At 43.9% G+C, this 26,814-nt stretch overlaps 1 protein-coding gene across 1 annotated transcript in view; it reads right to left on the minus strand.

Annotated features, from left to right (window-relative positions):
• The window catches only part of prkcsh (protein kinase C substrate 80K-H), a 73,073-nt gene that overhangs the window by 44,913 nt on the left and 1,346 nt on the right, over positions 1–26,814 (minus strand). Inside the window, exons 2-10 of the mRNA XM_041176942.1 lie at positions 24,763–24,879; positions 19,665–19,760; positions 16,811–16,868; positions 14,655–14,772; positions 13,328–13,457; positions 4,142–4,226; positions 2,854–2,932; positions 1,855–1,941; positions 1,113–1,307 (exon numbers count right to left, since the gene is read on the minus strand). Coding sequence (XP_041032876.1) covers positions 1,113–1,307; positions 1,855–1,941; positions 2,854–2,932; positions 4,142–4,226; positions 13,328–13,457; positions 14,655–14,772; positions 16,811–16,868; positions 19,665–19,760; positions 24,763–24,879 — 965 coding nt within the window. The remainder of the gene's footprint in view (positions 1–1,112; positions 1,308–1,854; positions 1,942–2,853; positions 2,933–4,141; positions 4,227–13,327; positions 13,458–14,654; positions 14,773–16,810; positions 16,869–19,664; positions 19,761–24,762; positions 24,880–26,814) is intronic.

Below are 26,814 nucleotides of genomic sequence, written 5' to 3' on the forward strand. Positions count from 1 at the left end.
AAAAGAGAATCCAACCATCGCCCCTTGACATTCAATGGCACTACCATCGCTCAAACCTACACTATCAACATTCTGAGGGTTATCATTGACCAGAACTGTACTAGCCATATAAATACTGTGGCTACAAGAGGAGATCAGAGGCCAGGAATCCTGCAGCAAGTCACTCATCTCCTGACTCCCCAAAGCCTGTCACCATCTACAAGGCACAAGTCAGGAGTGTGATGGAATACTCTCGACTTGCCTGAATGAGTACAACTCCAACAACACTCAAGAAACTTGACACACCCCAGGACAAAGCAGCCCGCTTGATTGGCACCCCACCCACAAACATTCACTCCCTCCACCACCAATGCACAGTGGCAGCAGTGTGTACCACCTACAAGGTGCACTGCAGGAACTCATCAAGGCTCCTTCGACAGCACTTTCCAAAACCACGGCCACTACCATCTAGAAGGACCAGGGCAGCAGGCACATGGGAACACCACTACCTAGACGTTCCCCTCCAAATCACACTCTATCCTGACTTGGAACTATATTGTCATTCCTTCACAGTTGCTGGATCCAAATCTTGGAACTCCCTCCCTAACAGCACTGTGGGTGTACCTACACCACATGGACTGCAGGGGTTCAAGGCAGCAGCTCACCACCACCTTCTTAAGGGCAATTAGGGATGGGCAATAAATGCTGACCTAGCCAAGATGACCACAACCCATAAAAGTGAATGTTAAAAAAAAGGACTACCATTTAGCTGATTGTAGTGAAGGAGGAAGTGCAATTTTCTTTTTCTGGATCTGGTGTGCAGTGCCAAAGAGGTGTTTCGTTTCTCTACTGTTGACAAACGAGAATGCTTCGGGGCAGTCGTTGCAAGGCAGCTGCCATGGTTACAGTTAGTGCTTGCTGATTGAAAGAGTGAGTGTGCAGCTCTTAAATGCTGATGGCATGTGGTAAACTAGCTCTAGCTGGACCATTATCTCACACAAAGAACATCTATCCTCTGCTGTTCTTGGCCTCACATACTGTGCAACATTCCCAATTGAATTCAATATGCCAAATTCCAATGCATTTAAATCCTGCTGTGCAAACCAACAACTACCTAGTTTTTCTTTAATTACCTTATAATCTTCTTCGCCTCCATCATCTTCCTCCTCCTCCTCATCCTCTTCATCATCATCATCATGCTCCTCACCACCACCATCGTCATCCTCATCGTGGTCATCCTTCCTCCATTCTTCATGCTGTGGCTTAGAATGGCTGTCCTCTGCCTCATCCACAGGGATCTCTGGGGGTGTTAGGCTTTCAATTACTGCCTGCGGAGCAAGGAAAGAGATGCTCTGAACATAAAGCTTTGGGTTCAGCGAGGTGCCAACAACGCAGTTAAAAAGCAGACATACTAAACGACCATTTTTTTAACAGCTTGAATGCCAATTTTTTGGATGGCACAGCAGGTAAGGACACCTGCCAGTGTAGGATTAAACCATATGAAACAGGATGCTCCGAGTATGACTCCCTGGGTTTGCTGATCTCAGCAGATCTCAGCGCAGCATAACTGGTCTCAGTGCCTATGAGGAAAAAGAAAATTTCCACAGAATTCCCACTCCCAGTGTCAGACGGGAACAAAATCAGGCTTGGTTATGAAGCATCCCACATCCAAATTGCTTCCTAACTCTGCCCAGCTGGACTCCAAGTTGTCAAACAGCCATTTGAGCGAGGTACCAGAGGGCAATCAGCATCCAGGGAGCCATGCCCCCAACAAGAAAGCTTAACGTGTGCATGGCCCACAGAAAATTCAATAAATTATATATCTGTAAGAGGAACATCTTGTATCTAATTTGTAATCTAATGAAAAGCACCCACCTCAGACTTGTACTTGTCCTGGATACCGGCCCAGATAGTCTCCTGGAAGCTGCTAACATCAACCTGACTGACACCTCCCAGCACGCTCTGTCAGAAAAGGATTCACTTTTTTTCAGTTATCGTATGGTTAGTTATTTAATAACCCTAAAAAGAACTGGTCACCTCTGTCACTATCCTCTTTTGCTTGTTTAATATTTCCAGGACTCAAGTCTGGCCTTGTTAAAGTTACAATTTAAACATCTTTGATCCTTCCCATTCCTCGGAGACATCTGCAAAAATGAAAAGCACCCTGCAGCTCGCCATATTTCCCGAATTTCATCTCCCAGTACACAGCATTAAAAATTTACCAAGTCATTTTTTTTTTTGCAGGTACAACTCGCGTATTTTGAAAGCTGCAGTGGGGGGGGGAAAGAAATTCAGCTCAGAGTGATCGGTCAGTCTGCCAACCCGCAGACCCCCTCGCCAGCCAACATTGCAGTAGCTCCCTATGCTGCTCTTAGTTTTATTAATCGTACACTTGCAGGCTGGCCTGGGTGGGTGGGTGGGTGGGTGGGTGGGTGGGTGGGGGTGGGGGCAGGGGCATATATCCGCAGACTTTTTGCTTTGGGCGAAGTTGGGAAGAGGAGAGTGCACACAAAGAAAAAAACAGAAAGGAAAATAGGAGCTCAAAAAAAAAAGGGCAGCCATGGAAGAAGTTTAGAGCGGGGGACAAGGCAAAAAAAACCACCCGATGCATATTTATGCTGGTTAATAATTCTCACAGCAGCGAATGAAGGAAGAAGGACAAGGAAATGAAAGAATAAGATCAATTCCAAACTGCAAGAGATGTGAGCCGACAGGGTGGGGGGGTGAAGTGGTACCACTAGCTATAGTGTTGAAGACACTCTTTGTCCAGATCTACCCCCTTGCCTCTCCCTAGGTCTAAACTCAAGAACAACTGGGTGAAAGAAAATATGAGAATTAAGCTATAGCAAAGCTAAAAACACATTTACGCTGTACCTCAGCCTCTTGCTCAGATACCACACCATCTCCATCGCTGTCTAACTCTGGATGAGTCTGAACTTCACTTATCGAAACACTGAAATTGAAAAACAGAGATTCCATTTACTTACTCCTTTTCTTTATATAGGGGAGTTACTCTCGAAATCAAGGCTCGAAGAAACCACTGGTGTTTTTTGTTGAAAGACTAAGGCATATCACTTCCGAACCAAACGTGAGCTCGGTTAAAATAGAGGCAAAAAAACAATTCATCCAAGTTGCACTCTGAAATTAATTTGATCCAATGAGATAATGGTCTTTAACCTTGGATACTAACTTCACCATCTAATTGGGAAGAATATTGCAAATAAAAGAAAACGCTTTGTGTTTCACTTCTTGAATCCACCATTTCTTTTGTTGATTCCAACCTTTTGCACAAATTAATTGAATAGGCGGCATAGACTTTTCCCTCAAGAATACGCTCAATTTTACTTTCCGATCACAGAAAATAGTGACTTACGTGAGACACACAATTTGCATTTGCTCCTTTTCAATCCAGAACACTTGACATCAATGACAGCACCTCCAAAACCCACAACCCTCTACTCCCCGAGAGGAAGAAGGCAGCGAGCGCTCAATGGAACACCGCCACCTGCAAGCTTGCCCTCCAAATCACACACCATCCTGACTTGAAAATATCATCACCGTCCCTTCATTGTCCCTGGGTCAGAACCCTGGAACTTCCCCAACAGTAGCTGCGGGAGTACCTTCACCACACGCACTGTGGGGGCTCAAGAAGGTGGTGCAGCACCACAGCCTTGAGGGAAATTAGGGATGCCTTGACAGCGACCCCCAAACCCCATAAGAATAAGAAGCTATCATAGGCACAGTAGTGCAACACAAGTAAGGGAGTTGAACTACTTGCAATTCGTCCAAAGTGTAAGGGAGAAAAGGGGAGAGAAAAAAAAAAATCAATATTGCCAGACCATGTTTCAAAAGCATGCTCACAAAGCTGAGGGGTTCTAAGCAAGTTGAAGCACTAGTGCCACAGACCCAGGCATCTTTGACTGGTGAGCTTGCTGAAAAGGACTATGCAGAGGACGTGCGAACGCTATAAGCAGGAGGAAACACTGCTGCCACTTTTGAGCAATGTGTCACTCAAGGTGGAAACCTTGGGAAGTCAGGGCAGCAGATCAGTAATCAGTGCCAGTAAGTCAGCGAGGACACAGGAGTGACTAATGTATTTAAGTGGCCTTTTTACAATAGAAAGCTGTAGAAAGCCAGCCAGGACACAGACTGATAAACTCACAAGCCGTCTTCATTGTCGTCCAGCTCCTTAAAGGTTTCAGAAGCCTTGGCTTTTTCCTTCTCTAACTTACGTACAGCTTGGACCTCTGTCAAAAGAAAAGGGATATTAAGAGCCACCTCATGTAAATTTGGGAATATGTGGCCAAGACCCAAAATTCTATAATAAGTCAAGGCCACTTCCACCCTATGTTGTTTTTTTTCAGTACAAGCTTTTGTTTTATTTTGTCATTTATTTCTAAAGAGGTCAAAATATTGTGTCACAGTTTGGAGTACAATAAATCTGGGTAAGCCATCATAGAATAACACTAAATAAAAGTCTTTTGTCATCATCGGAAGGCATTAATACTCTTTGCTGTGCATTCCCATATCAAGGACATGTAGCACGGCAACAGCTGTGGCTAACAAGAAAAAAAAGCAACAAAATTGAATTGGAAAACACTACAAAGAAAACCACGTAAATCGGAAGGAGTTCAAGGCCATTTTGCAATCTTAGTTTAGATGTTGACTTTAAAACCAATCCACCTCCACTCCTGCAGCTTAGGATGTCACCTGGAATACAAAGGTGTCAAATTTTATTTTGTAATGTTCCTGTGAAGCGCCTTGAAGCATTTTATTATGTTAAAAGCGCTAAGTTGTTGTTGAATGCACCCCCCCCCCCCAACTCACCGCCCCTCCAATTATACTGCAACCATGGTGTTTGGCCAGGTATTCATTATCCACTTTTCAGAAACAGGCTATACCACAGTACTAAATCCTATTCTCCCCTCCACTGTGGAGTGACGGTTCACGTTAAGTTTAAAAATAATTTGCTCACATGAATTATTTATCAGCTGGCAAGCTGCTCCTCGGTTTCTAGAGCACTAGTGGCACGCAAGGATTGGAGGCTTTTTTTTTATTTGATGAGTAAAGAGAACCTCTCACCAGTGACCGTGATTTCCAGACACTTTCGCACTAATGCAAATGGAAATCAGTCACTCAGTTTTGTAAAAAGGTTTTTTCCTAACAAAGACTAAACAGCAGTAACTTGTCACTGCTAAGCTGTATGGACGCACTTTACCAACCAAGCTATATCCCTTCTCAGTCGTTGACCAGAGCTGCTCATTCAGCAAAAGATGGCTAGCTGTTTGCAAGCTAGCTACACAGCTAAGGCTAAATCAACAGAGAAACCACAAATAAAGATTGCTGCAGAGACAAAGAAAAAAAAAGGAGAAAGGAAGAGAGCTCCATAAAGGAAGAAAAGGAGACAAGAGTAGACAAAGAGAGAAAGTGAGACATAGCATGAGAAAGACGGATTCGTGTGTAACCCTGTTTAAGTTTAGACCTCAATGTCTTTTCAGATCATCCCAAGGCATTTTCAAGTATTTTCTGTATTACGTGAAATCAAAAGGCTCATGGCAGTGAGATTTCTGATTTGCAGTTACTTAAACAGCGACACGTCTGACATGAATGCACACATTACCACTGTGATAAAATGATTGGTTGCCCTCAAACAATTTTTCTCCATGCAAGAACATTGCTTTAAGACTGTAATCAAGTCAAGAGCCACTACAGCATAAAAGGAGTCCATTTGGCCCATCGAGTGCATGCCGCCTCTCTGTAAAACAATTCAGTGTCATTCCCCACTTCGCTGCAATGCATTTGTCTTTAACATTACCCAGCCAAGTGGGCACAGAAGGGGGCTACCAAGATTCTGCCAGTACCCTCTTACACCAAAGCCTGCAGCAGACACCCTTAATTCTTCACACCAAGCATTTTCCATCTCCCGCCCTCAATCAACTTGCTCGACATTGCAAACTCGCCCGGTTATGAAACCTGAAGGGATGTCAAATGCACATGTCCTGCCGCTGCTCCATGTATTAATTACCCTACTTGCTGGCAAACTAAGACACTTTGCTGATGTGCCTGCAGTTTTTAAATCAAACGGGGAAGAATATTATTTTGTTGTTGGGTGTCGAGGCACTTTGAAAAACTATACCCAAGCAGGTTTTATCTACAAGGCTGCAGAAGACATTTGCATCTAACTTACACAGATAACAGGACAGGGCTGAACGTCAGCTCTAGAGATAAGAGTAAAGTAAGCCACAAGATTATGTCACTGAAACGAACTCATTTGCTATATAGCCTGTGAAGATAGAGGCAACATCATCTGCTAGCCAAGTTCACAAATACACTGACTTTTATCACTGATAAAGAAAGGAAAGATAATATTTTGAATGGTAACATTTAGTCAGATGTGCAAATAGTAGGGTTTAGCACCACCATGTGGCTAAACATGAAATATATCTGGTAAATAAATTCAGCTGACGGCTCCGCAAGTGGCTCAGTAAACGCATCCAGGGAGTAACATCAGCACACAAAGCTGGAAAATCCCAGGTTCAATCCCAGTCTAGGCAGTGTTGGCCTGCACGCATGAAAACAGCAGTTGAGCTGTAACAATTGTCCAGCGGGTCTGAGAGTTGGTCACTCCTGATGGCTATTCAGCAGCTGCAACTGAATCAATGCTCGGGACAGGGAACAGGTTGCCAAGAGTCGCCGCTGAACTCCACACTGGGCACAGTGCTACAGGATAATCCCTATCTGTGGAACCCTACCCCAGAAACCACGTAAGTCTTTAGCAGAAAGGAGGAAGGGATAGCAAAGAAGAAAGCCCAATAAATAGACCTTAATAGTGGACATCCTGGGGAGTTAAGGGTTAATAGCTGAACTCCCTTGCATCTTGGAATAAAAGGCTTCCCAACATAAACAAAATCGCTGGGGGATGCCAGAGGAGGAAGTATAGCCTGTCCTTTGTTTCTGATGTCTCAGTATTACCTATGAACACGAGGGAGAAATGAAGAGAAGGCTATCTTCATGGGGTGAGATGAAAGGTGAGAGGAGGCCTATGGACTCATTGATTGAATTACCTCTTTCTGTGCTGTAAATGCCTCGCAATACCTTGTAAATCCTTGCACACGGAAAAAGTGACGGGGAAGACATCCGCCATCGGTGATTAAAGCATAACTTTAGCAACCACTTAGGCAAAGGGATTTAATGGCAATAGTGTGGGAAGGTAACAGTTAATAAACCCAAGGCTTCAAAGGATGCGAGAGCAGTAATCAGAAAGACTCGAGAAATATATCTTTGAAATAAACAACTATAACTACTTAAACGAATAGTTTGTTTCCAAAGGATTCAGGAACAGATACATCACGGGGTCTTATCTGTGACATGCACCTTTGATGTACGCAAAATATGGGTATGAAGGAACAAAGTTTTCATTGGAGGGCTCAAGACAGAACAAGAAACCAAAAACCAGTTACCCTGAATGCACTGGACATCAATAAAGTCTGCTGTGTGCACTCCACCAACAAGTGTCCTGTGCTCACTCAAAGCATGTCATGGTGAGTCAGAGAAGGAAGGAGTTCAAAAGAAGAGTCATATTCAGCTCGAAACATTAACTCTGTTTCTACCCCCACAAACGCTGCCAAACCTGCTGAGCGTTTCCAGCACTTTTTTTTTATATTTCAGATTTTCAACATCCGCAGTATTTTGCTTTTATATCAGAGAAGGAAGGGGGCTCGCCAACTGTTAACAATGAATCAGACACTCAAGGCAGCACCTTTTTTTTGGAGCAACAGCAGATATTTTTCACAGGCCCTAGTGCTGCACTGTATTCCAGGGAGTTGTGAGGGTTTCATCTACAGGAAGCTGAAGGTTAAAATTTGTGTTTTAAGATTCCCCACTGAGGGAAGCAGAGGCAGGATACAACTGAGAAACTGCAGCGAACATTTACATTTTACTTTATGTAAAAAAGAAATCAGCTGCATTCTCAATTTGTATGCAAATACCACAGGATACCTTTAGGTCACACTAAAAAAAAAATATATTTTTTTTTTCACTCCCTCAATGAACTCGTGGATAAAGACGGCACTAAATCAGATTAACCAGAAGGCCCCGTGGTTCAGTTCCAGGTCTGTGGTGGGCAATGTTCCCTTTAAAGTTTTGTCATTAAGCGCAGCCAGTTTCTTCAACTTCAATTTTATTTTTGTGCGCCCGTACATTTAACATGGAACAAGGCTGCGGGGTACCTTCCCCAGGCTGCTGTACAGCCACACACGCCTGTAGCTTAGCAGGAACATTGGCATGGAGTTAGTTCATCTCTATTGGGGCAATAGTTGAGGAGCGACAATTGACGGTGATTCAGCCGAGGATGCGGAGAGAAATTGCCTGCATTAGATTGCTACCCAGCGATCCCACTACATGTACGAATGCTGAGTCAGGGAAAGTTTCAGACTGTGCTGCAACGCACTCCTATCGTCATATATCCTACCTCGAATTATGGAAGAAAATTAGCTCCTTAGAAAAGCGGAGAGTTACTAGTCACCACACAATTATACAGGAGAAACTGGCTTATTCTCTTTACAACAAAGCAGGCCAATAGAGAATTTGAAAGGGATGCTTCAAACTGTGAAGGGTTTAGATCAAGTATATAAAGAAAAACTGTTTTCAATAGCTGAAGGGTCAATAACCAGAGGGATTAATTTAAAGGCGACTGGCAAAAGAAACCAGGGGTGACATGAGGATTTTTTTTTAAAAACACAAGGGTGGTTTGCACTGTCTGATTGATTGGGGAAACAAATTCAGTAGTAGCTTCCAAAAGGGAATTGGATAAATACTTGGAGGGAAAGAAAAATTCAGGAATACCGAAAAGACAATGGGAGTGGGACTAACTGCATTGCTCTTTGAAAGCCGGTACAGGCTGAATTGTCCAAATGGCCTGCTTATACGCCGTAGGGTTCTATGATTCCATATTTCTGCAAGAGAAAGAATGAGGATTGACTGGTTTAACACTACTACATTCCATTAATTTTTCTCTTTGTCATTTTTATGAGTGGAATTGTTGAGGCTTTACAAAAGTAAAACGTAAACTTGTGCAAAATGGTTGAGAATGCTCAAAAACCTGGCTCTCAATCTTGAAACCTATCTAACGTCAAAAACAAAGACAGTGATTCATAAGTCAGTAATGCTGAACAGCTTCTGCGCAGAGTGTTGCTGAGCTAGTTAACAAACAAAAAGCTCCAAGCAGTGCAACAGGCAGGAAGACTTTACAGTCTGCAGCGAACAAACAGCACCAGCCATTCATTACGCTTACTCACACTAGCCCACAGACTTGCTATAGGATTTTGCAATGCAGGGTGCACTAACTAGAAACCAAAGGCAGCACAACAGCCTCTACAGGGTATCTGGGACCAGTGTGAACTGGGCAAGCAATGGTGGGTCTCCTTAACCAATAATCAGATTGCAGAATCCTAATTGAGGTATGCAGAGTCTAAATCAGGAAGTGTACATTAGAATAGTTAATTCAACAGCAAATCATGAATAAATGAGGAAAAGAGTAGGAGGGAAAGGTGGGATTGAGAGAAATAAGAGAGACAAAAAAGTTAAAACAATTTAACTGTCTTAACTTTTTTTTAAAAAAAAACTACAATAATTAAAATCTAAAGGAATGAGACCCATATACACCAACTTATCTCCATTCCAGGTACTTCGATGCAGAGTCTCTTAGGGAGATACAGAAGCTCCGAGAGCAGCATGGCAACTTGGGCAGTAACTTCCTGATCTCTGTGTTTAACTGTTCATGTGGGGTTACCGGAAGTTGCTGTCTGATTTACTCTTGGATAACGGCAAGTGCCGTTAGTCTTAGTGTTCATTTTATTGCAAAATCCGGATAAGCACGTCTAAATTAATAGTCTGTTATCCTGAGTCGCTCATGGGGAAAATCTATACACGCCATGGTGTTGGAATTGAGAAAGTCAACCTCAAGAACAAATAGGTCACACTATGGCTGTGTTACACAGCTACTGAATTAGCAGTTCTTAGGAAATGATGAATAACCCACAAAATTAATATGATCAGTATATAATTTGAAGAATTTTAAAGAATTGAAAATTAAACTGAGTCATGTGGAAATATCTAAGCTGGGTTGGTTGAAGGGTTTAATTAATCATTCGCACAAATGTAAGGTATATGATTTGAGGATCAGCGCTTTTCTGGGCAATGGGGGACTGTGAGAATCAGAGCTAGGAGGGCCACACGTTCATGTGGAAGAATAATTGAACCATAGAGTGGAAGAATAAGTGAACCATAGAGTGGAAGAAACTTGGGTAGTTTCTTGGGTCCAATTATAATAAATATCATTATGATTAATGAGTGACGGTGAAATGCAATAGAAAAGTTACCGGACATGGCACTTTAGAAAGTGTGCACCATATGCAAAACAATAGTAGTATCGCCCACAGTCATTCCTCCAGCAGAATGCAGTCAACAGAGGAAAGTTACATAATACAAGCAAGTGAAGAGGGCACTTAGTAGAGCACATACCTCACCACACTGTATTAACTCAACATTATTACAATTACACAGTTCTTCCTTGAGGCCTTTTCCTGCCTAGTTGATGCTCTGTACTACAAAGCTGAAAAAATAATAATTTTTACGAAGAGCCTCGATCTCACTGAAGAGGCTTCAAGCCACTCTGCATCCAATAACCTGCTCTGAAAACTCTGCTCACATTTTGACAGCTGTCACAAATTCTACCACTGCAGCTAAGACAATCCACAACATACTCAAATCAAAACCATTCTAAAGCTAACAACCCAAAACATCCAAAAATCAATTCACGCTATCTCCCAATGTGAACAGATCCTTTAAAAAAAATTCCAGGATCCGAATCTTTGCCAAAAACCAACCAGTTTTTCCTTGGGCAATACCCTATCTATGCACTGAGCTTTGCTGAAATCCGTCTGCTAGTTTTTGAGGTATAGTGCTTATCTTTAAACAAGCTAACAAACGGGTGAAAGCATTACCTCTGCCCACCTTCAGTGGCAGAGGTAATTATGTCCATACTGGAGCATGCTTTGTAAAGCCATATCTCATGAAAGAGAGGAGAAAATAATTGGGACAGCAAAGGGAGGGGTGGTAAACTTTAATCAATCACATTTTGCTGTTGGTCATATGCCAGTCTAACCACACCCTCCCCATTAATTAATTAAGAGTTTTAGTCATTTGGTAGCATAGAATGTCAGTACTGCTGAATAAAGAGACATAAGCTCTTAACTTCTGAGTTCCGCGGCAGTGTATCTGTGGGGCACCCATGCAATGGGAACCACCTAAAAATGTGATTTAAATCACAAACTTCGGATGGTCCTGACTGTGTTACATCAACAGTTACCCAGAGGAAGTTAGAAGAATTAAAACCACTTCTAGCTTCTGGGCAACTATCGTACTGACCTCCCACAATCCCCCCCAAGGGATTCCCAACCATCCCTCACAACCCCCAACACTCCCATGGGACCCCCAACACTCCCATGGGACCCCCAACACTCCCATGGGACCCCCAACACTCCCATGGGACCCCCAACACTCCCATGGGACCCCCAACACCCAACCTCCCCACAGGGGACCCCTGGCACCCCGCCCTTCGACCCACATGGGACCTCCCGACTGTCACCCAACCCCTCAATCTGAACCCCTCCACAGGCCTCCCACACCCACCCCCGACTGATCCCTGCACACCTGCTTCCGACTGGCCCACCTCCAACTGACCCGCCCCAAACACCCCTCCCCCCACTGACCCGCCCCAAACACCCCTCCCCACTGACCCGCCCCAAACACCCCTCCCCACTGACCCGCCCCAAACACCCCTCCCCACTGACCCGCCCCAAACACCCCTCCCCACTGACCCGCCCCAAACACCCCTCCCCACTGACCCGCCCCAAACACCCCTCCCCCCACTGACCCGCCCCAAAAACCCCTCCCCCCACTGACCCGCCCCAAACACCCCTCCCCCCACTGACCCGCCCCAAACACCCCTCCCCCCACTGACCCGCCCCAAACACCCCTCCCCCCACTGACCCGCCCCAAACACCCCTCCCCCCACTGACCCGCCCCAAACACCCCTCCCCACTGACCCGCCCCAAACACCCCTCCCCACTGACCCGCCCCAAACACCCCTCCCCACTGACCCGCCCCAAACACCCCTCCCCACTGACCCGCCCCAAACACCCCTCCCCCCACTGACCCGCCACAAACACCCCTCTCCCCACTGACCCGCCCCAAACACCCCTCCCCACTGACCCGCCCCAAACACCCCTCTCCCCACTGACCCGCCCCAAACACCCCTCCCCACTGACCCGCCCCAAACACCCCTCCCCACTGACCCGCCCCAAACACCCTTCCCCACTGACCCGCCCCAAACACCCCTCCCCACTGACCCGCCCCAAACACCCCTCCCCACTGACCCGCCCCAAACACCCCTCCCCACTGACCCGCCCCAAACACCCCTCCCCACTGACCCGCCCCAAACACCCCTCCCCACTGACCCGCCCCAAACACCCCTCCCCACTGACCCGCCCCAAACACCCCTCCCCACTGACCCGCCCCAAACACCCCTCCCCACTGACCCGCCCCAAACACCCCTCCCCCACTGACCCGCCCCAAACACCCCTCCCCCCACTGACCCGCCCCAAACACCCCTCCCCCCACTGACCCGCCCCAAACACCCCTCCCCCCACTGACTAATCCCCATCCCCATTGACCCACCCCCAGCCCCCTCCCCACTGACCCACCCCTAGCCCCCTCACGATTGCACCCACCACCCCCCTCCCAACTTCCTCTCTACTGACACCCCCCGACTCTAGCCACTTACAGTATACACTTTCTCCCTGGTCTGGACCTTTAAACTTAGCTGGTTTACGGCAGCTAGTGCTATAAAAAAAGGGAGCGCAGTTTATTTATCTTCCACTCTACAGCCCTAGGCTGTAGGCCCCAGGAGCACACTGCACTGCATGGATCTCACCTGGCATGAATTGGAAGGTCTGGCGAGATAGGAGTGCCTGGATTTGAAGCTAAGAAATTAGGAACGTGGTGGCAATCGGACTCAGTTACCACTCCGTTGGAAGTTATGGCCGATGGTATCAAAGCTTTTTGTCTTGCACTCAGCTGGATAGATTCGCAAGAATACCAATTGCAAAGGGAACGACAATTTATAGTGCATGAGAAGTGAGTGCTAATTGGTTGGCAAGTGGACGCTGATTGGTAGGAGCATTGCCATGGAGAATGCACCAGGGAACAGTTAACTGCCAAGAGAGTTTTCTTAATCACATTCATTTGAGAAGCTTATCAAAAATCCAACTGAAAAGGGATACAATACCGTCCCATGCTTTCTTATGAATTTCTTTTGCCTCCTGTTCAGGCTTCTCTACTGCTTCCTTTACTGCTTTCAATGATTCAACCTGTGCTTCCCAGATCTCCTTCTTCTTCTGTAACTCTGTGAGCGTTTGCTGTTGAAAAACACAAGTAAAGCACATGACAATTTCTATTTGGCAAGTTTTGTTTCACCGAAGTCAAGGGATGCTGCTGTTCAGCAATGGGACAGCTACCCCCTTTTGGCATCCTCATGTAGATACAGCAAGGCTCCTCTGACTTTGTTTTTTTACATGTTTCTCTCACATTTCATGACACATTTCAAAGGTGGACATAAAGGATCCCGCATCACAGTCTGAAGAGAAGCACAGAGCTCCCCTGGTGCCCAGAGAACAATTCATCCTTCAACCAACATTGCCAGAATAGATCAACTTGTTATTATCTCACTGCTGTTTCTGAGATCTTGCTGGGCATAACTGGTCATTGCACTTGCCCCAAATGACAGTGGCTGCACTTCCAAAGTAAGTTTTCAGGAAATGGGAGGTACTTAGGATACGCGAGGTAAATGCAAGGTTTTTTTTTTCTAAACACGCTGCATCAAACCAGGATCATAGTTCTCTCCCTCATTTCCACTCACCGCAACACTTGCCACCTCCACCACACGCAGCCTGCTGAAGTTCATTACCTAGACTTAAACATGACCGTCCAAGAGAAGTCACCGAGGAGAAAAGGCCAAGCGGCCCATCAAAAGTTCAACCTTTACGAGAAAGCCCAAGGATAATTCTTCCTGATACAGCATCTTAGTACAGTCATAGACAGACAGCTGCCATGCCTGTGAAACCATATATTATAGTCAGTTACCACCCTCAGGTGTTAAGTGGGCAGGGGTGGAGAGAATTCATAAGAAATAACAATGCAAAAAAATAGCTAAACCAACAGGTTAATTTCCCTCAATTCGCTCATGTTCTGGAGCTGTGACAGAAAAGTGGGAGGGGAACCAAAGCACTTTTTAAAATCTTCATAAATAGAAACCATTTCTGACATATTTGCAGCCGCACATGCCTCAAGAAAGGCTATGATAATTTATGTCTGTTTCCAGTGAATCAAAAGAGAAGTGCTCATGGCTAATATTAATCCAAATATTAAAGCAAGCTGGTCATGCCTTTTTTAAAAAAATACCGCACAAGTGAAAACTGGACATTTACTGTGCTCATGAGCTGGTTATGTAACTCAACTACTTAGACAGCATTTCAACATCCACACCTCAAAGTGCAACAGGTCAGAGGTGTCAACAGTCACCTATAAAGAGCTCGAATACAGAGTGAGGGGCAAACCTGTTTATCTTCCCTGCTTCTCTTTGCTTCTTCGATGAGCTGCTGTTTGAGTCTGAATCCTTCTTTTGCAATTTCCGCCATTTTCTGCAAGGTTTCCTTCTCCTTCCGCCCTTGCTCCCTGTTTTGTTGTAAAGAGGGCACAAAGATTTTTCAGCTCTTGGGATACAGGGGCCAACAGTTCAACAGTATTGATTACAATTCTCAGAGACAGGCATGGACCACAGAAACGTTACTGAGTTAATGTCCCCAAAGGGCCATAGTTGTCTACTTCTCTAAAGTATGAAAGGAGTTTCTATGGGGTTCTGCAACTTGTGCCTTATTTATTCATTCGTTCACTCACGTGACCTGCACCTTCCTGGAACGGCCAACATTTATTGTTCTATCCCTAATTTCTCTTATGAAGGTGGTGGTGGCGAGCTGCCTTTGTGCCTTGTTAGGCCATGTCAGAGGGCAGTTGAGAGTAAACCATATTGCTGTGGCTCTAGGGTCATTTATAGGCCAGGTAAGGGCAACAGGTTAATTCCTCCAAGGGTCATTTGTGAATCGGCTGAGGTTTCTGACAATCCAGCAATTTCATGGTCACACTCACTGATACTAGCTTTCTGTTGCAAATTTATTTAACAAACTAATTTCTACTCACAAAATGTCGTGGTGGGATTTGAATTCACCTCTCCAATTATTAATCAGGCCCCTGGATTACTAGTCCAGTAACATATCCAATGCTACTGTACTTAATAGAGTACATCAATTTCTACAAATGCTCCTCAGAGTTACGTGAGATCACTGAGCTATTCAGGCAAGGGAATCCCCAAACACAATACGCAAAAGTCTGCACTGCGCTTGTTCATCTCAACTATGCCAACCCGTCAGGATGTTTTAATTGACTGTCGCGTCAGTGAGCTAGGGTGGAGGGAAAAATAAAAGATCCAGGTTCTTATTTATCAGGCACACAGTCATTGTAAGTCATTCAACGGGCAGAACTAGGCACAGCTGCGGTGCTCGTCACAGCTGATAAGCTGACCAAAACACATCAAGACCCAGAAAGCATTAGCCACAAAGACAAGCACCCAAGGTGCTCCAAACAAGGAATCAGCACCTTCAGGAAAAGGAGGGGACAAAACTGACAGAAGTACAAAGATGGTGAAAAAAGAAGGGCTTCACATTCAAGGTATTGACCCTCCTTAGAAGGCATGTTAATGAGTTAGCTGTGCAAATCAGATATTATAGAGATGACAGAGTTTATGGAAAATCAGCTAATTGAAAAGAGGAAGGGGAAAGGAGGAAAATAAACGAGTGGGGGGGGGGGTGCCTTTTGTTGAAAAATATTTATTTTATGCTGGCCTGGAGAAAAAAAATCTTGTTCTTAAATTATTTATTTTCTGACCTCCAGGGTCAAGTTTCACTTGTGCCTGGCCGCACAATCCTAGCACTATGAGGGCTGACAGCCAGTCTGAAACTCAAAGACCTCTTAGCAATCCTGAGGCTAATCCAGGACACTGTCGGGGGTGGGGAGTGGAGAGAGGTGTGTGTGTGTGTGTGTATATATTATATATATATATATAATATATATAATATATATTATATATATATATAATATATTATATATATATATATATATATATATATATATACACACACACACACACACACACACACACACAGCAGCCAGGTGGCACTCCTTTGCTGATGAAAAAGCAATCCCTACTCGAGCGTCCTATGCCTTTGGCAGCGCCCCTACTCATTTCGATTGAATAGGTGTGTATAAAAAAAAAAGTGACCAATGATAATGTAAAGCACTTCACAAAACGATCCCTAAATTTAAAGAACAACAGAATTTGGAAAAGTTGCAATGATATCCTGGTCAGCAAGGGCAAGAACGCAAGAGCTGGCAGAACAGACAGGCAAAGGGGAAATCAATCAGCCGTTTACGCGGGTATGAATCTGACTCATCAGCAAGGGACCTCATCATCCTGAGGTGGCTCCAACTGGTACGGTCGAAAATGCAGAGTTTGGCTGACTTATTGTTACAACAGAAAGTGCCTTTTTGACCAAAACTGACCTCCATTCGTTCGGATAAATGCAGCATTCTTGCAGCCTATCGGAAAATAGGTCTCTTACGCTGTTACTGAATGACAGATCAACATGGTTACACTCACTTGCAGGTATTTTCACACGAAGCACCGCTGTTGTATTCATCTGTAGTATCACAGCAATCTACAAAAGGTGACAAGAAAGGAACACAGTATTTATGCAATGAGAATAATGTTCTAAGCAAGACAACGATCAGGAGCTCTGGGGATTTAAGTCTGCCACAATTTACTGGCGAAGATGCATCAAATTGACTGAAGCCTCATAAGCCGAGCAACAAGCTCCCCTGTCATGTAAAGGACTGCTCATGCCATAAGATCTGGTGTGATCCAAATGCACCTTCCGTTGGTGGCTCAGCTCCCAGCTGGGTAAGACCAAGCCACACAGACCAGCAAAACCCAAGGCTTCAGGCTAAAGCACAAATGTAGGAAAAGCTAACTCTCCCCGATGCTAGTTTTTTTTTTTGGCTATGCCCCAAATAGAGATAGATAACACCTCCCCTAATAGGGACGGGGAAGCAGGAAGCATTGCCCAGTAGCTCGCACAGAGGAGATCATCACCAAGGAACTCAAAAAGGACAGGGGAAAACTGCAAATATTAAAAAGGAAAAATAAATAAACGTACACAAGTGGTGGCAATCTAACTTGGCACGAGACGAATGAACATCTGGTCATTTAATCAAAAAAAGTTGGGTCTGAATAATGAGAAGCCAAAACAATATTAATAAATTAGTTTTCTCAATACTAAAAGGGTAATTTGTCACATTGGAGCAGAGCTGCTACAGTATTTAGCTCTTCCTATGTTATAGCAGGCATCATCCTCCAATCACTCAGCCCCACCGACAGCCTGAATGGAGCTACACTCGGTCTTTCTGCAGCTGATAGCTCAGTTTGATACTCCTGTAACTGTGCACTTCATTAGTTCAAATCACTGGTCTGAAATTCCCCTCATTTGGAAGAAAACATATGAGCTATCAATTTTAGCTTTCGGTATGATTTCCATTGTACGAATCTTTATATTGCATGCATGGCTAAGATTGCAAGCAGCAGATTGGTATTTCCCACGTTTGATGTTTTTTTACCCCCTCCTCCTTCCTTGAAAATGTTAATTCAGACTGGTGAAAGATTGCTCAGGCAACAGCGGCGAACAGCATTCAGGAGTGGGACTGCTTTCCACTCCAGGGACAATGATTCCAAATGCAGTGCCCCAACTGCCGGCTTGGCAGGGATCAGCTAATTCTGCTCCATGCAGAAAACAAAAATCCAAGATCTACCCCTCCGCACTGCTTAGTTCCGCACCAGTTGGTGCGACCTCTCCACTGCAGGCCAGAAAATTGCCGATGATAACAACCGGACTCAAACCACTTTCTCAAAAGCTCTGGAGAGCTTTTGCTTATGCGCTCTTTTCTTTTCTAAGAAGGAAAAGAAATTCGGACCAGCTATGCTTCACTCAGCAGCAAGCTCCATCTATAACCACGCCAGCTGGCACTGAACTCCTATTAATCTAACGGAATCACCCCAGCTAGCAAAACGCACAAATCAAACGATTCAACCCATGTCACCGAAGTTCGAAGAACTTGGTAAAGCCAATGCTTGAAATTTTCACTGTATCTAGGTTTTACCTTCCTAAACCAGGGACGTGTCTTCGTCAGGCTTTTTTGGATGACATTACACTGGAGTGAAGCACAGGCGGTGGAGGCAGTAGTGTAAACACTTTATCATGTATTTAAGAGTGCCACATAAGCAGCTCACTGCTATACCACTGAAATAAATTCATTTACGTCTTACTTTGGTACCAATATGCCAAGTGGCACCATCATTATGTCACTCCAGACAAAGGAGGTGAAAAATCACAGCACTAAATCAAATTCTCACGCTAAAGGAACATTGATTCTGATTTTCAAACAAAATAGCTAGACAAGAGGAGGTACGTACTTGGACAGTTAAGTCACGAAAAGGACGTTAACGGCAAGAGTGGAAATCAGCATTACATAAATATGCTTCTTACGCTTTATGCATATCAGGATCAGAATCAAATGCTGAATTGCAATTGAGGCAGTGTGAGGAATTTTATATACTGTGATATCATAGCATTTTTATAATTACCAGAATCACGTGGGTAATGTCTCAGCCTTGCAACACACTATCACACTACTTTAGATGGACAAAAAGTCACCTGTGGCTCAGAGAGAAACAGGGGCAGTTTGAAAAAACCTTGAGACCCCAACAGGCCAAGTGGAGAGGGTGCAAACCTTAAACAGCAAAGTGGGAAAGCATGAATAGTTAAGAATACTCAAATAGTAACACGAGCAACAATAACTAAACATCAGCTTATTGGCAAATGTGAGCTATCATATCAGATTGGATAAAATACTGAAACAAACAAAATTCAAAGATTCCTCCACATCGAGAGCACGTGGTGACGTGATACTCAAGTAGGCTGGATGGGCAGAAAATATAAGTGTCAAGGGCCTTTATTGAATGATGAATAATCATCATAAGCCATACTTTGTCCAGGAGCACACCCGCGTCATCACTATCAACATCCAATTAAGCTGAGAATCCCTCCCCACCAACATGGCGTCCCCTGTGTGTGGCTCATCCCAAGGTGCACCGGCCACAATTACGTTGACGGTAGTCTAAAAGAGGCGGCCAAAATTGCAAACGTTATTTTGCCAGAACCTAGAAGTGTTCAGAATCTTCCCAAACTAAGCACACTACACAAGGTACAACGAAGGGATGGCCCACCTTAAAAGAGTATTGTGATTAATAAGCAAATAAATACCGTGTTATTTTACAGATGTACTAAAACATATTACGAAAAATTAAAAGCAGAGAGCCAGTATCGATTCCTATACATGGCAAGCTAGCCATATCAACAGAGACCAAATTGCAGTTGACCATTGTAGAAGAGAGCTCTTACCACAAATGCCATCATTCACACGAGAAGATGGAATGTACCGAGGTCTGTGGCCAGCGTTAGTACAGTGGAAGCTACCATTTGGACAGGCCGATGTTCCTAGGAAGAATAAACTCCGGTCAGACATTACAACTCTCACTCACCCAGCGTGGTGAACCTTCACACGTACTAGGCAAAAGAAAAAAAACCAGAGACTCAACAGGGGCTAGTCGCGCAGTGAGTCAAGGTGACTAAAGGCGTGGTCAAACATCCACTTTGGGGTTTTTGAAGGTGAATGCAGACATTTCAAGGCAAAGGGATTGCAAAAGGGGAATCCAACAGTATAGGGGGTAATGACTAGTTGAAGCTGCGTACAATCAGAATGAAGCGCGAGTTGAGATTTGGGCCAAAGGAGGTTGATGGCAGTAGAAAGAAAAAAAATGTATTTATATAGCACCTTCCATGACCTCAGGGTCTCCCAAAGCAATTCATAGTCAATTAAATACTTTCAAAGTGCCGTCACTGTTGTAATGTAGTATGTGCAGTAGCTAATTTGTGCAGCAAAGTCTCACAAAATGTGATACTATTTTCCATATTATTATAAAACGCTGGCCAGGAGATCAGAAAGAACTTCTTCGCTCTATCAAATCGCACACTGGGATCTTTCACGTCGGCCTGAGGGGCTTCAGTGTAATGTCGCACCCTGTAACTAGCCTATCTCCTGTGCCATCACATATGGGGGTACCCCCAACAATGGAGGCTGTTAGCAAAGATACACAGGTACAGGAGAATCTAAAGTCACATGGACCAAAAAGCTGGGAGGGGAGAAAGCACACAGCTGGGAGATGGCAAGGACAACATTAAGTTAGCTTGGTAACAAAAGGCAAGAAGAGCAAAGGCTCCAGAAATGATGCAGGAAGGCTAGCATGTAGGTGCTGAAAAAGTGAGCCCTGTGAAAGCAAAAGCTGACACACAAACAGAAAGTCAGGACAGGGAGCTATATTGGAAATTCTGTATGGCCCTTGAAATTCTTCGATGATGTATATATGTTGTTACATTATTATTATTTGCAGGGATATATAGTAAGCTTGGGAAGAAAGCAAGAGCCACTGGCAGCTTTTCCCAGTGGTTCTATTTTGCAAACCACATGCTCATTTGACCTAATCAGAATATTGTGACTTACCATTTGTGTTCTAAAATCATCTCAGGGAGATACCGAGGGGGCAGGGTGACAAAAATCACGGATTGATCCTATAGTAACTTGAAGTTAACTTACATATAAAAATGGATTATGAGCAACAATGTGCTAACCTACTCCTTCACCTAGTCTCTGATGTGAAGTACAAAACAACTGCTTCCTCCTGACTTTTTTAAAAATTCATTCATGGGATGGGGGCTTCGCTGGAGGCCAGCATTTATTGCCCATCGCTAATTCCCCTTGAGAAGCTGGTGGCGAGCTGCCTTCTTGAACCGCTGCAGTCCATGTGGTGTAGGTACACCCACAGTGCTGTTAAGGAGGGAATTCCAGGATTTTGACCTAGTGACAGTGAAGGAACGGCCGATATATTTCCACATGCAAATCTGAAAGATTCACTCGACTGGTTCCTATGAGAAAAGTTCGAGTAGACTAGGCCCATAATCCCTAGATTTTAGAAGGACGAGAGATGATCTCATTGAAACATGAGATCCTTAAGGAACTTGATAGGGTTGATGCTGAGAGGATGTTTCCACAGGTAGGGGAGTCGAGAACTAGGGGGTCCACCATCTCAAAATACGGGATCGGTCATTTAGGACTGAGGAGGGGGGGAAAATTTCTTCACTCAAAGGGCTGTGAACCTTTGAAATTTTCTACCCCAGAGAGCTGTGGATGCTCAGTCTTTTGAATATATTCCGGACAGAGATTGATGGGTTTTTTGGATACTGAGGGATTAATGGGATAGAGCAGGAGGGGACAGTGAGGCAGATCAACTTTGACTGAATGAACAGGGGAGCAGTTTGAGGGGCCAAATTACCTGCTCCTATTTCTTAGGCTCTTAAATTTAATTTGCCTCATTCTGGAGCAATCAACACACCTGCCCAGTTCTACAATTCCTCTGCACTAGAAACAGTTGAATTTTTAGTTTTGAACCTTTTTTTCTAATATATAAGGTGACTTGCACACTAATTATTACGTTGCACAGTCAACACGGAAAATTTCAGAAGTGAATTAAGAATTATGAATGAATGAGCTAAGTATTAACGAGTTGGTACGTGCCAAGCAACATCTCCGTTAAAATGGTTCACAACTACTTGAATTTTGAGCTATCACAACAAAATACTATGTGAAGCAGCAAGGTAGTACAGTATTGAGTGCCACAAACACACAATAGCAAGAAGCAGCTTTAACCCCTGGATGGAAAGAAAAACCACCAAATTAAGCTCTGGTATGAGGGGCTTATCCTGTGAAGAAAGGTTGAAAAGACTGGGCCTACACCCCTTGGAAGAATGACGAGTGATCTTATTAAGGGGGGGCGGGGGGGAGACTAGAACTAGGGGACACAGTTTAATAAAAGGAGTCCCTTTTAAGTCTATGATGAGGAGAATTTTTTTCTCTCCCTCAGAGGACTGTTAGTGTGTGAAATTGTCTTTCCCAGAGGGCAGTGGAGGCTGGGTCACTGAATTCATTCAAGACTGAATTAGACAGGTTTTTAAATCGACAAGGAAGTCAAGGGTAATGTGGGGCAGACAGGAAAGTGGAGTTGAGCTAGATCAGCCATGATCTTATTGAATGGCGGAGCAGGCTCAAAGGGCTAGATGTCCTACTGTATTCTTGCTCCTAAGTCCTATGTTCCTATGTTGCTCATTTATGCTTAAGATTCATGGGTCTTTTTAATAGCAAGGCCTGGATCCAAGAATGTGACTTTTTTTTAAAGAGGTAATTCGATCCAAATCGCAATACTTGTATACAAAGCCTCCTGCAACGCTATTAAAATAGCTTAATTTGCTACTGGATTATCCAAATAATTGAATTAATTAGATGTTGCTTGTTTCTGAAGTTAGGACTGCTGATAGGTAGGTGGCAGCATAAGTACATGATAGGTGACCTGACTCCGTGAACAGCACTGATTGCCCGTTGCTCGTGATCAATTAGCTAGGCCTACAATCTTACCAACATCCCATCAAAAATATATGGTTGAACTCCTGTATATGAAGCACACTATAGCTGTGAAGCACCAGCACTTCAAGACACTGCAGACAAAAGACCAGGCAGAAAAAAAATCACTCGCACCTCCATTATTTCAGCTAACATAGCATAAGTACCACATGCGATAGGTTAAGTCTAAAGTCGATACAACTGCAAATTTGAGGGTAAATTAAATTTGTTCTTCTAAGCAGTGACAGCCTCTTAAAGCTCCCTTTTGACCTTTGGCTAAAACATAAAAATGCAATATAGACTTGAAAGGTAACAGCACAAAAGCAGGTTTCCTGGGAGGAAAAGATGGTGATTTAAGGCAAGATGGAACAAATTACTATTTGAGCAAATAAGTTAACCTGACATGACATCCAATGAACACTTAAAGTGCAACCATGAAATGAAATTTTACATAAAGGACATCATTGCCCCATCAAGGAAGTAACAGCAGCAGTTTGAGCGATAACGAATCACTTGCCCGAATTATTGTTACCAGTTCAAGTGATGTTAATCTCTTCACCTTCCGTAAGATATGGCAGCTTTTCTCATAGGCTCCTTTACTGGCAAATATGAATTCTCTTTTACATAGACCAATGGAGAGAGAATTTCTGTTTGTAAAGTTTTATAACCTGTGCCATCTGAGTAGTTTGGTGATATGATACATTTTAATTGCACACAGAATAGGAGCAATGCACAGCACTAAGTAACAAACCTGTCTTGTCTTTGGTAAAGACCCAATGCATTACAACTCACTAATAAAAACCTGTGCAGTTATACTTCCTCTGGCAGTGCACTAGTTAGCATATTGCTGAAAAAAGAGACACATTGAAGCTTTGCACATGTACACAAATGAGTAATGTGGTATATGAATTTCAGTGCCAGTGTGATGCTAGGTACAAAGGCCATACATCCCTAAGACTGGCAGGTCAAATCAAACAGCATGCTCAGCCACTGTTTGCAACAGGCAAGGTACAGACCATACCCAACCAGCCTGTGCTTGCAAAACTCAAAACACATTGTCCAACATTAGACTGCGATTCCGCAATTGGACATTTGCTAAATGTTGCTCAGCGTGCAACCCCTTATATATGCAAGCGTTTAGAAAGGGCCAGGATATGACCCTCAACAAGATGTAAACTAAAAAGCTGACCTCGAGCACGGTTACCCCCACAAGATAGGTGGTAACCACCCTGACTTCCTGAGTGCCTATCCTGTATCCATTGGTCAGAATAGTTAAGACAGACGATTGACACTGGGTAAGCTACCAGCCCCCTGAAAAAGGATATGTATAATCAGTGTCACACTGACGGTGGGGAGTGGCTGAGGTGCTGGTGAAGTGGCAGTGCTGATTGGGCAGCTGCCTTCTCCAGGTGGAGGATGGACAAGAGGAGGAGGAGGAAGATCGAGGGAAGAGTTTCCTAACACTTCGACGAGAGAGCGGAGTGCTGTCACAGGTTGCATACATTAACTAATGAGGCAGATAAAAAGTAACATATCTAAAAAGTTGTTTCTTAATAAACCATATTAAAATTACTCATGAGTAGTCAAATGCCTATTTAGGGATCAGCAAAACACTGCGGATGCTGGAAATCCGCAACAAAAACTAATTCTTCGGTTCTGAAGAAGAGTCATACAGACTCAAAGCGTTAACTCTGTCTTTGTCTCCACAGATGCTGTCGGACCTGCTGAGTTTTTCCAGCAATTTTTTGTTTTTGTGCCTATTTAGGTGTCTGTGGCCTGAACCCCGAAATCTTAGTTAATGGTTCAGGCTGATGACCTGGAACATTAACCCGGTGGTTCTTTCTCCACAGGTGCTGCCTGCTGCTTACACTTTACATGTTGTTTCCAAAAGATTGGGGGGAGGGGGGGGCTGTTCGAAAAAATAGCGGTGCTGCCTCTGGTGGTAAATCAAGAAATGGCCTTAAGCAGCTTCCAAGCTATGATTCTGACCTGGTTCATCAGAGCCATCCTTGCAATCACAGTAGTCGTCATTCACCTCGTCAAATGGAATGGTTTTGGAGCCATCCAAACATGTAAATGGTTTGGTCTCATCATAGAAGTGTCGATCTACAAGGAAAGGGATGAGTCATTGTTTAAAAATCAGGATCGCGCAGATCTTTAATTTTAATTCAGCTCATCTGAATTGTTATGTAGAATTTACAGCATCAGCCTAACTGACATATGAATGGTGTTGATGCTCCACACTAACCTTTTCATTTCACTCTATCCACATATTCTATTCCTTTCATGTACTTACCCAAATTCCACTTAAATGCATTTTAAACCTCTCCCCTCCTGCTATCCAAACCTATTTTCATGCATTTGATGAAGGGAAGCGTTGTCTGAGCTTGTTTTGTTCACACCTGGAATGCAATTACTAAGACACAGATCAGACTTCACAACTGCAGTATTTAAAGGCTATGCATCCATTAGCTTTTCACACATATAAATCAGCAAATACAGTGCATTTACGAAGCACAAGCTTATTGAACAACCTACTGAACTGTCTGAAATAGCTAATACATTTAAATAAGCACCACTTTGGTAACGTATAGCTGTTCAAAATCAGGAAAGGTCTGGAGAGTAGGCAGGGAGAAACAGTTCCCATTGGCATGGAAGGATCAAGCATTGATTTAAAGCGAATAACAAAAGAAGTCACCGTGACCCAAGGAAAAACTCCCTTTTTTTTATTATTCAGCAGGTGGTTAGGATCTGGAATGCACACCTAACATTGTGGCGGAGGCAGATTCAATCACCGTTTTCAAAAGAGAATCAGACTATTCGCTGAAGAGAAAGCGTCCGCAGGGCTGGAGGGAAAAGGCAGAGGAGTAAGACTGAACGAGTTGCTTTTGCAGAGAGCCAACACAGACCCAATGGACTGTACGACCTCCTCCTGTACTGTAACCATTCCATGATTCCTCTGGTACCAGCAGATGGTTAGTGCCATCTGCCTGAAAGAGACTGCGACTCAGTGATAAGCTTGAACAATGTTAAGTGGTGGGCATTGTATTTTTGAAGTGGAGACATTATTATAACAAAAGGAACCACATCAGCCAATTGATATACAGCAAGGTCCCAAAACTGCAAGGAGATAGAGACCAGATAATGGAGACACAAAATGCTGAAAGACTCAGCAGGTCTGGCAGAGAAACAACGGACGGTTCAGGTCGATGACCTTTCATCAGACTCAGTGATCAGATAACCTGTTTTAGTGATGTCAGTTCAGGAATAAATATTGGCCAGGACACTTGGAGAATTGCCCTGCTCCTCTTTGGAATAGAGGCTTTTGGAATCAAAAACATGATTTTGATTTGCGGACATTATCAAATTGGAGTGGATGGTCAATACTGAGGAGGACTGTAACAAATTATAGGCAGACATTAATAAACTTGCAGAATGGGTAAATAACCAGCAAATTAAGTTCGATACAGGTAAATGTGAGGTAATACATTTGGTAGGTAGAATAGGGAGGTCATTTATTACTTGGAAAGTGAAAGTTTAGGTGGGGCAGAGGAACAAAGGGAACTCCATGTCCAAACACATCAATCACTAAAAGTTGCACCACAAGCTAACAAGGCCATATATAAAAAAAAACACAAGTCAAGCTCGTTTTTAGAATTAAAGTCCGAATTAAAGTTCGAGTCCAACTCGAACTCAAGTTCTGTCGAAGGGTCTTGAGGACTCGAAACGTCAACTCTTTTCTTCTCCGCCGATGCTGCCAGACCTGCTGAGTTTTTCCAGGTAAGTCTGTTTGTGTTTTGGATTTCCAGCATCCGCAGTTTTTTTGTTTTTAAGCTCATTTTTAGGTTCATTTTTAGAAGGACAGATTTGAAAACAATGCTAAGGTTGCATCAAACCTTGGTTAGACCAGGCTTAAAGAATACTCTGTACAGTTCTGGTCACCATATAATAAAAAGATATAGGGACACTGGAGAGGGTGCAATGACTTACAAGGATGTTACCAGAAGGACATGGGTATACACATCAGGAAAACATTGATAG

The sequence above is a fragment of the Carcharodon carcharias genome, chromosome 30 (assembly GCF_017639515.1).
Source record: "Carcharodon carcharias isolate sCarCar2 chromosome 30, sCarCar2.pri, whole genome shotgun sequence".
NCBI lineage: Eukaryota > Metazoa > Chordata > Chondrichthyes > Lamniformes > Lamnidae > Carcharodon > Carcharodon carcharias.